This window comes from Tyto alba, unplaced genomic scaffold (genome assembly GCF_018691265.1).
Source record: "Tyto alba isolate M040663 unplaced genomic scaffold, T.alba_DEE_v4.0 Super-Scaffold_38, whole genome shotgun sequence".
In the NCBI taxonomy this organism is placed as follows: Eukaryota; Metazoa; Chordata; class Aves; order Strigiformes; family Tytonidae; genus Tyto; species Tyto alba.
This window is the reverse complement of record NW_024881313.1, coordinates 34,662,922-34,679,507: the sequence shown is the minus strand read 5'-3', so window position 1 is coordinate 34,679,507 and position 16,586 is coordinate 34,662,922. Positions and strand designations below refer to the sequence as shown.

The window sequence follows — 16,586 nt, the reverse complement described above, 5'->3', positions numbered from 1 at the left end:
TGCTTTAGCACACATAACCTTTTTGATTAACCATTCTGAAAATCTGCCAGTAAGCAACACTGTGGGTTACAGATCTGCAGGCCCTGACAGGGGATGTGTATCTTAAAATTTCCTTTGACCCTGCTGCCACCTTGAATCTGGCAGATGAGGTCTTCACGTAAACTTCCTGGGTTTATTAGCCTTCTCAGGCACTTCCCAGTCACAACAGGACCCTCATCCAGTCACTCCTCCTCCTCCCCTATTTGCTACCCCTGTTACTCTCATTATCCCAACCTCACGCTAGCAGCCGCCTCTGCCATCTCCAAACCTCTGCAGGGGCATCTTCTCAGACAACAGGGAGTGCAGGGAGTAAGTGATAAAAGGGAGGGTGCCTAACCAGTTACTACTTTGCTCTGCTTCCCTCAGAAACTCAAATTATGGAGGTTGCTGGATTTTTACATGTATACCCAGAGGTTATCCAAGCATTCAGGTCATTGAGGATGACCTCCATGAAACACTCATTTTATAGGGGATTGAGATATGCAAGTGAATATAGTATAGTACAAATTCTAAAACTTTAATGTCCTGGTATCCTTGACATCAGTAACAATATTTTCATCAGCTTCCAATTTTCTTAATACTGTCTCAAGTGGCTGACTTTTGGGTTTTAGAATAACTTCTTCCCAGTTTCTGAAACACCTGAATTGATTTGTCTTTTAGCGAAAAGAGATTCCTGGTCATTTTAATACTCCACAGAGACTGGATTTGACAGACAACATAACAAAGCTTTCAAAAATAAAAAATCAGTTCTAACCTCACAGTGTCAAGAAACTGTATCTTAAATTCACTTTCCTAAGAAGTGAGGTCTACAGCTTAAATATCTACATTTAAAAACTTTACTATCTACAGTTTTTTAATTAATTTTATTCATATCAATTCAGATCTAGGATGATGGCACTGATTTCAAATACAGCTCTACAATGGTTAAATTTTAATCTTGATTACACATATGCTCACATTTCAGTAACTTATCTCAGAGCTATATGGTACACTTGTAAAATGTTAAAGTGTAGGAAAGAAAATAATTTAAAACTTCAAATACATGGGTTTATTTATTTTAAAATGTTGCCATTAAAATCATCTTGTTTCATTTCATCCACTTACCATAACATGGGGAAAAAACAGGGATGAAATTACTCTGTCACATACACTGGGGAAAATGCAGGAAATCTGGGTATCACTTGACATTACTGCTTTGTTCACATGCATGAACAAGATTCTAAAGTAATGACTGAGAAAGAAACAATATGGATCTACTTAATTCACCTGGTTTGAGTCTTCAAAAAAAGAAACAAATCTTAATGAAAGCCTCTTTCAGAAATTACTACATTTAAACATTCTACAGCTAAGATGCTACTAACACACTTTCAATCACCACAAGATCTCCATAAATATAATTTCATTTAGTGAATACTGAAAGAAAATACTATCATGACACTTACAACTGTCAACAGAGCATTTCTAAGTACACATTAGGAATTTCCCTTGTTCTAGTTAACTTAATTCTTGGCCTTTATCATGACCCAAGTAAAAAGCAGGTACAATACCCACTCAAGTATGTGTCTAAACAAACACTGCAACTCCCAGCCCTGCTAAGGCTCATACCCAAGTTTCCATTGTTTCCAGCAACAGTAGATGATAATGCTTTGGAGAATTCATCCCAGGAGCCTGAAGCACAGTCATCTCTGATCCTCTCTCTCATCAGAGAACCGTTTTTAAAACTGAAACACACAAACATACCATATGCATTTTTCCAAAACATTCAGCCCTAGATTTTTAAAGAAATTTGCTGTTTTACTCAATATTGGTGTTTATTGTATCAGCTGAATAAAGCTCAGGAAGCTAAAAGATACAATCACTTCTTCATTATGGGAAGAGATAGGGAAAAAAACAGATAAGAGAGAAAACAAATATCACAGGATGTGTTGAGGAACACAATACATCTCGCCAATGAGTCAGCTTAGATCCAGTCTGGCAGGTCACGCTAAACCCAGACTCTCTGAACAGCTAAGACAGCTCCTCAGAGAAGTACTCTGACACGGCGCTGAAAAGCTCACTCTGAGATGACTGCAAGGAGGAGCAAGAGAGTCTCTCCGTTGCATTCATGATTTCAGGAGCACGGTATCAGCATGGAGCCAGCTTGGGTCCAACACGACTTATGAGGTCTAGTTCTGTGCCAGGATCTGGGCAAAGGAAAGCACCACAGCTGTATCTGCATGGTTCTGGTCCAGAGCCAGTAAATCATGCTGTAAAATATGCGTCTGCTCAGTGTTTATGGTCTGTGCACCCTTTATGCAGTCACCACCTTTGACTCCTCTGTGAAAATAACACTCCTGCAAAATACTGCAGCAACCAACTCAGATCCAGAGGAAAGCAGTTTGAATACTGTCTAGCATGGAGTTATCAGAGCAACTCGGCAGGAAAGGCACAGAAATATCCAGAAAGAGGGCAAGGAAATTATTGAACTTGTTCAGTAGCAGCAGCTGAAGTTACCTGAGTTTTCTGTTCAAATACTCTGCCTGGTAGCTCAAGCATTCTTTTTCTCCTAACTGAAGGTCCCCTATTAACTCTAATAGTCTAGAAATAAAGGAGCATTGGTGCAAAAGGGGCAGTGTCAGGGCAGAAATGGTTAGGCAGGAGGAACAGGAACTCTTTATATTTGCATGGCTACAGAAATATCTTGTGTTCTGAAAGGCAGGTTTGGCCTTCTGCACATGTTAAGCTGCAGTAAAACAATGGCAGTATAACAGTTATTCATAAAAATGCCTCAGCATCTCCTTTCCTATTATGAACAGATTGTTTGTATAGCTCTTTTACACAGCAAAAGCTGGAAAAATATTGGGTAAAAGAGAAACCTGAATGCAAAACCAAAACAAACAAAAAAAAAACCTGCTAGGAAATCATACTATGAAACTCAGTAACTTGCAGTTGACAACATGCTTTTGAACTCAACTTTATGAACACTGTTCCCACTGTCATCTACAGCATCGTATTACTGTATAGGTAAGACTCAACATTACAGTTAAAGGGCAGATTTGAGCTCTGCTGAAGTTTTTCATCTCAAGCACCTACAATGCAGGGGATTTAGACACAAAATTTATCTGCATATTACTTGTAAATATTTGCCTAAACACTATGACCTGTTTTGTAAGTTTTTACCCTGAATACAGCGACTCAGTGAGGGAAAACATAGCTTCAGGCTACCCTTCCACCTACTTGGTTGGCAAGGGACCAAACAATTGCCAAATTATAGCAGCCAAAAGCTACCATGAGGATCATTCTCTCAGCTGGGTTTCTTGAGATCTCAGTATTTTCCACATGCACAGCCTAATATGTCCCTGAACAGCATTGATTATACTCCTCTCTAAAAAGAAAATCTTCACCTGCCCCATTATGTCCCCTCTGGACCACTACAAGAGCACAGAAGTTATACAGCCTGGTCAAGCTTCTGACATTTCACATTATTATATTTCAGAAGACTGTTATTCCTGTACATTAAATATATTACCTTATATTCCTACTGAACTGGGCTCTATGTATACATAAAAATAATTTCAGCTTTTTATTGCCATGAGAATTTATCCTCCACAACTCTGCAGTTTCAGTTACTCAAATTAAACAATAGGAATGCTATAACGTTAATGCAAGTGTTTCAGCAGTAGATTGCCATATACCACACAGAATGCTGAATGTTCTATCCATTATCATTTTGCAAAAGAAATAAAAAAACACTAACAACAGAGAAAGAAATACGTTATCGATCCCAGATGTACAAAAAATAAATTGTATTACCATAAAAGTGCCATATATGTTTGAGAATCAACAGGATTGCAGAGGATATGACCTTCTAAGGCAGGAGTTGGTTCTTGGATCCACAGAAACAATGTGTCACTTGTGCCAAGGCTAATCTGGAGGGGAAAAAAAATAATTGAAGTGTTATCACAATATGCATGGAAAGCAATACAGAAATTAAATTAAAACCATTTGTTATTACCACTAATTGTTTTTAAATTACACATTAAGTCAATTGGATTCGTGTTGGAGCTGGCTCTGACTTAGGTTGTCACGCCAGTGAAATACATACTAGATAAAGACTTACGTTTTAATGTCTGGAGCATTAGTTAAAAATAGTCACAAGAGTTTACTTAAAATCTTTCAGGCAGCTTAAAGATTGATAGAAATAAAACAAGAATGAATTCAATAAACAGAAAATCAACACTAGCAGATAAATTTAACTGATCACCTACAGCAATTTTACATTTCACTTATTTCATTTATCCGGGGATATGGACGGTTTTCAGGAGTATGTTCTGACTTACTGCAATATCTCCTTCTTGAAGTCTCATCCCTGCCAATGATGCTGAAAGCAGAAGTCAGAATACCAGATAAAAAGTTACTTGTTTGGCTCAGTTATAACACACTGTATGAGACATCATAATACATCACATCGACCATCTCAAATTACAATATAAATGGCAAATATGCTCATGATGGCCTTATCCATATACACTGTAAAAGACGGGCAAAGCATCAGGGCGAGAGAGTGATTTTTAAGAAAATCAAAATGCTCAAGACAAAAGACTATAGAACTGCATGTTTATCTAATGTTTTATGTATTCAGGTTTTAAATGCAGTGGACTTTTACTTAACAACACACTTTAAAAGAGAAACACTCGCACTTACATCAGACTATTCATGTATTTATTGGACTAAGCTGGATTTGAATCTCTAGAAGAAAAATTGGATTTCTGGGAAATGCAGAGTTTAACCCTCTCCCAGAATATGAATGTAAAACATATCATGATGAAGCCTCCATCTTGATTCAAACCAGTATATGCTACTGTAATACAGGTAAGTATTTCATTTTCACAGTCCTGAGAAAGAGATGAATTTGCTCTACACTGAAACAGGCTCCAGGATTCAAAAAACAGACCCTAAATAACAGTTTCCCTTATACTGAGATCTATCAGTCTGACAAAAGGACAGCTCTAATTCCCAGAGAAAGTCTATGAGGTCCATCTCCAATTTTTTGCTTGAAAAGACACAACAGCAATTTTGTAATTCATATTTTCTAAGTTGAAATGTTAGCAGTTTATAGTAAGAATAGTTTCTTAGGGGCAGGCAAACAAAAATTGAAGACATCAAGAGGCAAATAAAGTCACATCTAATTACTGGGCAAAAGATAATTCGTCACACCCAGCTTATCCAAGATGTCTATATCTCAGAACCACGAGTGATGGAAGGCTGTTGGAAGAAGGTATTAGTGACGATAAACATGATATTCTTTCACTGAATAGGAAGCACGTGAGAAGCGATGAGATTTATTTAGAATTTTAGTGCATACAAAATCATATTCACTGAATCTTACATATTTAATCATCTCACCTGGATTGTCTCCCGTAAATGCTACTATTTTACAGGCTGGGCTAAACCCATAACGCTGACTATAATATGGAGAAATGGGACCCTAAGGAAAGAAAGAAAGAGAGGGAAAAAAAAGCTTAAAATGGAAAGTAATCTTATAGTATATGACACAGTGTGTTGTAACATAGAACTGAAAAACCCCAGAGCAGCTACAATAATCATTTCTGTGTATTTAAGGTATGAATAAATATCTTCAAGATTTTTAACTCAATTTTTTTGTTTTTAAGAACTTCACAGAAATACCCTCAGATTAGATTTTGAAATAGGTTAAGTAAATAGTAGCATTTTAGCTTTGGGTCTTTCTCCAGTTATTCACATGAAGTAACATAAACACATCCATCTGTTTTGCACACATACATGAATATTAATACACGGAAATTAGAAATTCAATGCAAATATAAGAGGAAACACGACATTAATATACATCACAACATCAAATACTGGAATATGACCCATATTATTTTAGGGGTCAAGAACTGTATTCTTTTAAGCCACATTTGATAGCCAGGGAAAAAACATGAGAAGAAAACTATCCATCGAAAAATACATCTATAAGGATTTTTTATATGTTCCTCTACATTACAGAAGATCAGCACTGAATTCTGAGGCATCGAGTGATGGGTATCTACACTCCCTTACATGTACAACAACTAAAGCAATAGCTTTTTTTGTGCTGGGTAGTATGACTAAATTGATTTACTCTGAGAGATGTGAGTCTTGATTTGATTTCACCATTATGCTACATGAACTGAGGAGCTTTAAATATCACAAATTATTCACAAAGATTACCTCATTAACTCCACAAGCAGTTTAAAACAAGGTCTCTGTCAAGAAATGCAAATGTTGGGTTCTGTTTCCACAGCAATAAATACTGTGTACAGTTCTGCAGTGACCAGGTGCCGGTGGGCATGGGAGGGGACCCCAAAAAATTCTTATCACTGGAGCATCTACCAAAACTTTTCTCATCATAGACCCAGGGAATGCAAGAATCCAAGGAGATCAACGATGGAAGCTATGACAGAAGCTATGACAGACGGCAGCTAGCAGCTTTTAAAGATGTCTGTTTCTGCTCTGGCATACACATTCACAACACACCTGGAAATACTAAATCAAGCAGCATAGCTCCAAGGATAACTGTGCATGCACTCTTGTGAGCACGTACAAATATAGTTCAAGAAAGTGCTATTAGCAGAACTCTAAGCACAAAGCTCTATTTGTTGCTTACAACTCTTACAAACAGGCACATACCAGGACTGAATGGGAAGGTACAGGGCACCCTAGTTTCTCCTCTAATCCAGGTGCACAAGCATCAAGGCAGGACACTGACCATACTTTTTCCCAAATCTGCAGCAAGTTCATACCAGAACCTACAAGACAGAAAGCGTGTATCATTAAATACAAGACAGTACTGTACCAGAAAATTCCACCTCTTTACAGGCAACAGAAAATTTACAGGTGCATGTTTTATATTCAAGGAGAATGGTTTCAGATCTTCTAAGCATAAAGGACACTGATAATTCAGCCTCTGGATAGCTCTCACCTGTAAAGGTAGCAGAAAAGGCTTCTCTGATGCACAATGCACTAGACAATTCAGTTATTCCTGAATTAAGAGCAAAAAGAACATGGATGCCTCCTCATCAACCTCTCCCCAATTTTTCCACCTTAGACAAAGACTCCACTACAACTATCTAAAAGTGATGCAGCAATGATCACCTGAAGGTGTGTTGTGCTCACCTGAGACCTAACAATGAAGAAATTGCCCCCTGGGTGGTGTGGCTTTACACTGCTCCTACCTTTGAGTAGAGTATCGTATAACCATCTAAATCCATGCTGACAAATCCTCCTCCATATCCATGTTTCCTTCTTGAGAGATGACAAAATAAAGCTTAGAAGTCCAAAAAAACCCAAGAGGTCAAATTTTCAAATGCAGACTCTAATTTTGAGGCTAGACTGTAAAGTCCACCTTTGAATAGCAAAGTCATGATTTTTAGAAATGCTGAACTGCCCAACTGAAATATGTAACACCTGCAAGCATGCAACACTTCTAAAGTCTAGATTCTGTGAAGTGAATTACAGGTTGCAAAAACCTAGATAACTGATTTGGTCACCTACTTCCTCACCAGAACTATCACTAGATCTGAGGAAGGCCTGTGCAGTTTTGGTTTGGTTTCTCGTTGCTTTTTCCTCACTATTTTACTAGTGGTTTAGAAGTTAACTGAAGCTGGTTAGTGGTCAAATCTATATAATATACTGAGCATTCCACATCCCTGCTCACATTTCTAAGATGCCTTTAATTGCACATTTCATTAGACTTGAAAATCTGTATGTATTTGTGGTTAGCATTGTTCAGGGACAGATTAGTCTTATTCTAGATTAATAACATTTTCATTTCAAAGACCATTTAGCCCACAGCTTAGTTATCTCAGAAACACAGGACATTCTCAGCTGAGCACAGTGAAAAACGTGAAATTTATTTCCATTCAGTAGATCTTTAAGCTTTTTAAAACACAAAGATGGTGAACTTGACCCCACATGCAGCGTCTGTGGAACAAGACTATGCTTGCAATGCTGGGACACAGAGGAAGAGAAGGGATGCAACCCACATCTCAACCAGCACATCCCAAGGCTCTAGCAATGCTCTTATTCCAAAGAAGAGCACACGCCTGCGACACACTCCACCCACATACGCTACTGCTGGTTACGCATCCACAAATGAGCCCATCCTATCAACTCCCAACAGCCTTCTTCACATAGGCTTAATAATAAGTTAAATAACATTCACAAATAAAGTATGCATTTGTACAGTCCAATCCTAAGCACCATCAACAAGGTCTGGAACTTGTGCTTCACACAGTGTTCTGAACAGAAAGCGTCGCACACTCTAGCTGAAACACTGGAATAACCCAAGCCAAACACTAGGATATCTGGATTATACTTAATAACATAAAAAATTTAATTTATTAAAAATCAATCAATCCCATTTCAGGCAAATTAAGCACACAACAAATTATGCACTGGTTTATTTGGCCTATGATGCAAGAGCAGGAATTTGACAGAGCACAGTGCACATCATGCCCCCCACAGGCAAAAGGTGCATTTCCCATTTCTGCTGTCTAAATCGCTACCACCTACAGAAAAGCAAAGGGGGCAAGATCTACTACAGCTTGTCTCAGTTCTCTGTGTCAGACCACTCTTAAAGCTAGCCATCCTCTCCTTCCAGGGGTAACCTGAGTCCTTCCATGGTAAACTGAGCCCAACATCACTGTCGGCACTTCCCAGAGGCAGAGGATATGAGCAGGCTCCTGTCCCAAGCTCTCAGACATAACAAGGCTGTCTACAAGGAAAGATGTAAATCTATAAATTTTCCTGGAAAAGTCTCTAATTTAAAAAGGCCAAGAACCCCTTTGCTAAATTAAATGAATCATTGAGCAAGAGAATCTTTAAATAAACAGGAATTTTACTAGAGAAAAGTTAGTTGTTTTCTGTGGTTTTGGGGAAAAAATCCTCTCCTTTCTCCACTCCGCAAGTTTACAGAAACATTTAACCAGTATTCTCCAATGCAATTTTTCAATATGTAAGGACAGCCTCCAATCTTTCCTGCATAAAACAGGAAAAACACTAACCTTTATAACTGAAAAGGTCTAAGTTTATATAACACACAAACAACACTTGAGTTTAATGACTGGTAGATACAGTGGCAGCAAGACTTCAATATGTCCTCAGAAAAAAGATGAGCTAATTTATCCCACCCTCAGAAACTCACTTAGAAGATGTGGAACAACTATTTTACAAGAACTATTAATCTGCTGGCCTGGATTCATCCTAGACAACTGTGAGCACCTGCATGAGAATCTCTACTCAGTGGACAATAAAAACCAGGTGCTACCTGGAACCACTTCGCTTTCTCCTCTGATTACACAAGGAGCGATGCACAGTGAGTTCCTAACTCAAGCACCTCTGGTCATGATCTACACCACTAAGTTTAACATATAAAATAAGTAATAACCTGAGAACTAAGGGGGGAAAAAAAAAAAGGGGGGGGGGGGGGGGGGGGGAATCAAAGGCAGCCCTTTGACTTGTCACTCCAAATGGATATCCCATCAGCAATGAAGGTCAATAGTGAAGGCCACAGTCTAGTAAGGACTGAGGAAAGGGTCAATACGTGGATGAACAGGATTCAGTATTTCACTGCAAGCATCACTGACTTGTCACATAAAATGACCAGACGCATAATCAGGACTTGCTAATATTTACTACATATACAAAAGTCTAAGTGCTTCAACAGTGGGGCAGAACTAAAAACAAAGACCAAATGATGCAGACTAACTGGTTTTATTAATCAACAAGCTAAAGATCAATATTTGCATACGTTTATAAACAGTTAAGTGCACCTGTATTAAAGCACTCAGGATTGCCTTTTCAGTGAGCTAAAATTATAAGCAGCGTAACTCTGCTGACACCATGAAAGCTACATTAGGAGTAAATTCAGCCCACCACGCTTCCTGCTGAAAAGGCTTCAGTTCAAAGCATCCTTGTTTGATAGAACAACAAAAACAAGTATGCTAAGCTATGATTTGCCTAAGGCTCTTAAAAAAGCACTTCAAAAGATAAAGCTTCTCCAGGTCAAGAGCTGAATTGCTGTTCTTTAAGGTGTCTTCTAAAAGAAACAATGCCTCAAGTGTTCAAGTTGTTTAGGTCCCAAATGTATCTTACTTTTAACATCTGCACAATATAAATGAAAATCATTCTTCATTCCACCAGAATGTAATTTGATTTTTTTTTAAATCAATCACCCAGGGTGCTCAACCATTCACGAGCAGTGATTTGAACCTTATGAGATTGGACCTTTAAAAAGAAAAAAATCCTGAAACTGAATAGCACATTTCCTACAATAACCTGCAAATTTAGAGAGATAAGTTATTGTGCAGAGCTAAACAATTTGACAGGGTCTTTTAAAGACAGTATGACCTGAAGTTAAACCTACAGAAATGAAGAATAGGTCTATTATCTGAACATTATTTTGAGAGATGCATTTTAAACTACAATATACAGGTGCAACGTAAAAGATCAAGTGAATTGCAAGAAATCGTAAATTACAAGAAAACAAGTTTTTCAGCTGGATCCAAGTAACTACTGAATACTTTGGAATTGTATTTTATTACTGGAATTAGAATTCTCTCTTATTATGTTAACAGAAGAAAAGAACAAACAAGACAAAATATAGCCCACAATGCCAAAAAACCTTTTGTCTTGTAAAGAGAACTACAACATCCTGCTTAGTTCACTTATCTTTTTTCACACAAAGATTTAATAATCTTACATGCTCTGAACAGCAGATAACATTTATTCAAGTTCCGTAAATATCCAGTGGCATAGCAGAACAGGCTCTGCTAGAGCTGTTTGAAAAATGCAATGCAATTTCTAAGAAAGTTTTCCATGAAGCAGATTTTCAACTTCTTTAGTTTTAAATGTTTTCACTTTCAATTAAACACAGAAATGTTCCTGTTCTGAAGTTGAAGAAGCATGGCTTTCCCCCACGAGCTTCCAACTTGAAAAGGCATAGGTTACATTACCAGAAAAAAAAAAAAAAACAAAACACCCAAAACCAAGAGGGTTTTTTAATGATTATAATTTTAAACATTTAAACCAAAATTAACACTTCACTCTCATTGAAAAATAAAAATTCACTGTATTTATGAGAAAAAACACCTTGAAGATCTCACCATTTTACTCTGAAATATACAACATGGAGCTACTGCTATGGGTTGCTGAGCAGCTGAAGTGCTCAGTATTTGGGCCTACCGAGAAGCAAAGTGCAAATCCCTAAAGAGTTATTGTTGCCAATAATACACAAAAAAATGAAATTCAGATGTGAAAATATAAGGCTAACTGAACAGGACCTGAAGATAGAAGTAATAATCTCACAGCCCCTGCAAAATAAGCATGGATTGCCTTGCAATTTTTAAGGTGACAAGCGTAACTGGGAGATCTGATATTGAATAAGTTGTCCATTAGCTAAAATTGAAGTGTCTTGCCTTTTCCTATGAGCTTTGATGGAACAATGAAGAAGAAAAAATGCGTTGGTCTTAACACATGGGTGTCAACTATGGCTCTATAATGCAAAAATTCCTTAGAGACCCTTGTTATCTAACCTTTCAGCTCTGAAATATATCTTCTCTTAGTTTCAGAGCAGGAATCAAAATGCTATTTAGAAATAACAGCACAGCTCCCAGGAAAATGGTTTCCTTTGTAATTGCCATTTAAAATTGTCATTTAAAAGCTGGATAACTGAGATAACACACAACAGAAAAGAGAGACACTAGCATTGTCACTTTTTTGTCTTTGTTTTGATGAATAGAGAGATATGGAAGGTTAATTTTTTTTAACTGAGTTTAGGGGTTTTTTGCTTGGTTTATGCTTTTTTCTCTGGTTCATTTTGAAAATATATTTCTGTTGTAGATCCATACTCCAGTTAGGTGGGGTGAAAAATAATCACAATATACATCTTGTTCACATCCTGCACAACTCAGAGCTAAACCAGCAAAACCAATGAACAAATACCAGAACTACGAAGTCTAACTTAAAAATCCACAACTTTTTCATGCTTTTAAATAGGTATTTCAGCATTCATTTATACATCATAAATGAATAAAAAGGTACAATTTCAATTAAGAACATTTTCTGTGGATCCACTTTCTAGAAACGGGAATCATAGTATGATGGGAATAAGTAAGCACAGCTGACAGCACTATAAAGAGGAGCAACAAAGTGAAAGGAGTAACCTAGCTTAAAATCTAATATACTTGCCATTAAAGTTTAACGACTGAAAATAAATAGTAGAGACCTTGTCCCCCTTTTATGCAAGGTTGGAATGGAAAGGAAAATTTCCTTGTTGAATTGTTACTATAAAAGCCCACACACTTACCGTCACTGTAATCAATGGGTGCATAAGCTCCTAGGAAAAGGGAAGCTGCAAAACTACTAACCAAAGAGATTCTCTGAAAGAAAAAGTGTACAACAGTGAATCCCATCAGTATTTACTTCAAAGAAAGTGAATAATTAAGTCTTTGGAAGCAGCCAATGTTAATAGAAGCTTCATGTTAGACACAGGAAGCACGCAAAAATACACCTAGAAGAATTGTTCAGTTCTGCCTTACTGCCTAAGTAATACAGCAGATACCGATCTAATAGTAACCCCATGATAAAAGCTGTTAATAGCTTTGCATTCTGAACTGTGCAAAATACACCTAGTATTTTAACATACTCGATGTTATCATGAATTAATTCACAACTTCGGTGTATCACAAAATTTCATTTCAAGGAACAACAGTTACTGAGGGGAAAAAAAAAAAAAAACAACAAAACAAACAAGCACCTGTATGTTGACAACAGGGGAAATGCCCAGAAACCATGCACTGGTACACCCAGAGCATAGGTCTGTAAGCTTTTTAGCAGCTCCAGCAAGGCTCTGCTAGCACCTTTATGTGAACTCTTACCTTCCTCCCAGCTGAGATCCCAGACCACCCAGAAGATACTCCCAGGAGCTGGGCATAATCAGCTTTGAACTGCACCACTACCTGCAGCTCTGCCTCACGGTGTGTTCCAACAATGCATTAAATCCAGCTGTAGGTCTTCTGCTACTGGCACGAAAATGCATCAGCCAGGTGACACAATGCACTGATCCAACACAAACTTGCTTCCATTTCAAATCTACTATACAAACCACCAAGTTAACTGGCTACCAAGAAGCTTTCTGTACGATCACATATTATCTGTTCCAAAGAAGCTGGCATAAAAGCTGACAAATTCCTTACTGTGTGCTGTGGCTAATTCAGAAGAAATGTGACTGTCACCCAATAACTAATAAGAATCAAATCTCTACTGGTCAAGGGAGCCAGCAGTGACAGGTTTTTTATTAATGATCACAAAATCTTCATACAGCATTCAAAGACAGACTATAGCCAGAGCTCTACGAGGTGGCTATAATGGCCAGGAAACTTAATGATGCACTTGCTCTTCATGTGTCTCTCCCCAAGAATGTATCACATTGTGCTTAGATAACGAAGGCCTACCTTCTGTGGTGCCCCAGTGGGCCCTAGCTGCCTGAAATGGAAGAAGGATGAAATTAAACTGCAAATCAGCCAGTTTAGCAAGCTGACTTACAGAAGGGGAGACATCCACCTTCCACGTGTCACTGAGACTGCTGAGCTGCTAAGTGCTTCTTGGGGGACCCCAAGAGCATCTCTGGCATAGAGATATTTTGTCTTTAAACACAACATCTTGCATATCCTTTATTGCTAAAAAGTGTCACCAATATAACCAGCCCTCAAAGCCCAAATGATCTGACTGGTTCTCAGATCCATGGACCCACCTCCCCTCCATTAACATATCTATCTCTAAAATTAGTCTTAAGCTTATGAGCAGATCGTATTAGTGCTGTTTCATCCCACACCTTACTAGCATAAAGGTTATACAGTGAAAATGTACTAAGAAAGAAAAAAAATATTAAAAATGAACCATTCTCCCACAAAATAGAGAGTCAACTTTACAGCTCACTTCCCCATGAAATTAACTGTTTCATGCAGGGGTGAGATTTCAAAAACCACAAAAAATTTATGATCAATGCTATCAAGAACTGCAGTAATACAAAAACAGGAGCAGGCTGACTTCACAGGTCTGGATTTCAGCATATTCTAATCCCAGGACAGGAGTCCTGTCATTTACATGGTATTTGCATGGAGTTTTCACCTTGCTTCAAACCATGGCACTTCAGTCACAACTAGATGCAAACTCAACAAACTGAAACAATAATGAAATTTGCAAGCTGATTTCTGAAAATTAAAAATCAGAAGGAAACCAACTACACCATGCAATTCATTTGTAATAATAGAATCAAAGAAGCTGTTCAAGGGAAAAACAATGGAAAAGTCTACAATCGATTGTAGGGTTTTTTTCAGTGTGTATCCACACAGATGCCAGCTCTGTATGGCAGAACAAACACATTTCTGCTTGCAAGTGGCCAGTTCTAAGTGTGAAAATTTCAACTGTGTGCTTAATTACCCACTTGTGTTCAAACTGCTGTAAACACCATTTAGTACCACCCAAATGAAAGTTTGTTTTTTAAAACTTCTTCCACAAAGGTGAGATCCAATGGAGCCTCTTGTGTTAAATGTAAGATTCAAGACAGAACCAATGCCTGATTTTTATCTGCATAATGACTAATAATTTAACGAAACAAAAAATAATCAAATTTTCAATTTTAATCTTAAAATCAAAACATAAGAAACAAAATACTCTTTAGTAAAAAAGTCTGACATCCCCACAAAATTAATTTTAAAAGATTTCAACTGTGTTTTCCAATAAGTGTATTGAAGTTGAGCCAACCTCAGTTTGCATGTAGACCTCAGGATTCTGGCTGTAAATCTTTGCTATCTGGTTTCCTGTAAAACGCTGAGAAAGAAATGCAAATGCTTAGAAACACAAACCCTAAATGGAGTCAATAATCATTAACTCTGTGTAATGAGTTCAGTACATTGCACTTTGGATATTTAATTTGCCTGATGCATGATGAAAGTCAGTGCACAGCAGGCAATCTGCTCTAAACAGGCTATAACACATAGTCTCATTATGAGAATTTTGCTCACCTTTTGAAAAAAAGGCATGTGAAAAAGCATTACTATCCATAATTTACATTTCAGAAATGACAGTTCAATGGAATGAATCACACTTATTCTGTGCACAGGAACCAGCACAATTCAAATGCTGCCTTCAAATCCTTGAAAAGGTTTAAGCTACCCAACCTATGTACCTCCCTGTGAGGCAGGTGAATTGGGAGCAAAGCAGGAAGTTTCATACTCAAAGAAGCAACTCCAACACAGGCTAATAATAGTTGTAAGAATAATTATTTTTCATCCATGTATTACATAAAATAACAAAAATCTTCTAACACTGAAACCTTAACCTTTAGCAAATTCAAAATAAACTGATAGTGGTATGCAAAGTCTGATTTCAACACTGGCCATAAACCTTGCATGATGATTCAAAAACAGAATCACCAGTTTGGGAGGTTAGAGCCTGATTCTGTTGAATCAACAGTAAGAGTAGTCAGGTGGAAGGCCTGGAGGGCAGTCCTGCTCCCACTCCATAACTCACTGTCACAATTACAGGAAAGAGAAGTGTCAAGAAGAGGAGACAAGTGACAGAGTACTCTCTGATAGCATCCCAAACTCCTGAAACACTTCTCCTAGGTCAACAGCTGCTTGGTAGCCTTCAAGGAACATTAGAAGGCCAATCTTTTAATCGCAGAAGTAACCTAGAGAAGTGATCCACAAACAGGGGAGTCATAATCCCAAATAAACCTGTAACACAAACTGGATTGTCATCTCAATGGAAATGTGGCTGCCCAGGAGCTCCCAGGGGAGAATGAGGCCCTGAAATTGTAAGCATGGCCACCAAACACTGTATTTTGGAACCACTGGCCAAATGCAACCGCTCACCCCAGCTGCTTCCTGCAGCAAAATTTGCAATGTTTGCCTAATCTCACTTGAAAATTTCCACATCTTCCTTTGTGAGACTATTTCAAAGCACAGCACCTTCAAAAACTTTTTCACAGTTAATGGCTGATCATTACTGCTGTGGTACCACTGTAATGGCACAACTGTTTCTATCACAAGACTCTGCTGAGGACTTTCTCCCCATCTGCTCCTTACCTCATAGGCTCGAGAACCAGTGATACTCGCTAGGTGCTGTGCTCCTCCCACGGCTTTCTCCAGAGCACTGCACTGGGAACTTGTGCTAGAATCCATCCAGACAGGGCTGTTACTGACGGAAAAACAATCCTGCAACGAACAATATCCTTTACTAGTAAGTCTGATCTCTAAGAAGTCACTGCTAGAGTAATAGCAATACAGCAGATCTGTGTATCAGCTCACAGCTCAGTTCCCCACATGCCTTCTGGTGTCTTGATAATTACATGGAAGTGGATACTGGGCAGCATGGTGGTCAGTGGTGAAAAGCTTTAACCCAAACTTCACACCAGAGGGAAGCAACAGGATGCTTCTGCTATTACTTAACATACCCTGCAGCACGATGTCTCAGTACACTCCTTTGTTAGACAAAGCCCC

The 16,586-nt window shown here is 38.1% G+C and overlaps 1 protein-coding gene across 9 annotated transcripts in view; it reads right to left on the bottom strand.

Annotated features, from left to right (window-relative positions):
* XYLB (xylulokinase) overlaps positions 1-16,586 on the bottom strand; it is a 103,804-nt gene that overhangs the window by 59,669 nt on the left and 27,549 nt on the right. For 8 of the 9 annotated variants that reach the window (XR_006166197.1, XM_033009686.2, XM_033009688.1 and 5 more), the window contains 8 exons: positions 16,173-16,301; positions 14,848-14,913; positions 12,389-12,461; positions 6,712-6,830; positions 5,425-5,506; positions 4,359-4,399; positions 3,832-3,947; positions 1,645-1,760 (listed from right to left, as the gene is read on the bottom strand). Coding sequence is in view for 8 of the 9 variants with exons in the window: in XM_033009686.2 (XP_032865577.1) it covers positions 1,645-1,760; positions 3,832-3,947; positions 4,359-4,399; positions 5,425-5,506; positions 6,712-6,830; positions 12,389-12,461; positions 14,848-14,913; positions 16,173-16,301 (742 nt within the window). In the remaining variant the exon portion in view is untranslated. The remainder of the gene's footprint in view (positions 1-1,644; positions 1,761-3,831; positions 3,948-4,358; positions 4,400-5,424; positions 5,507-6,711; positions 6,831-12,388; positions 12,462-14,847; positions 14,914-16,172; positions 16,302-16,586) is intronic. The other variant, XM_042801760.1, reaches the window with a different exon arrangement.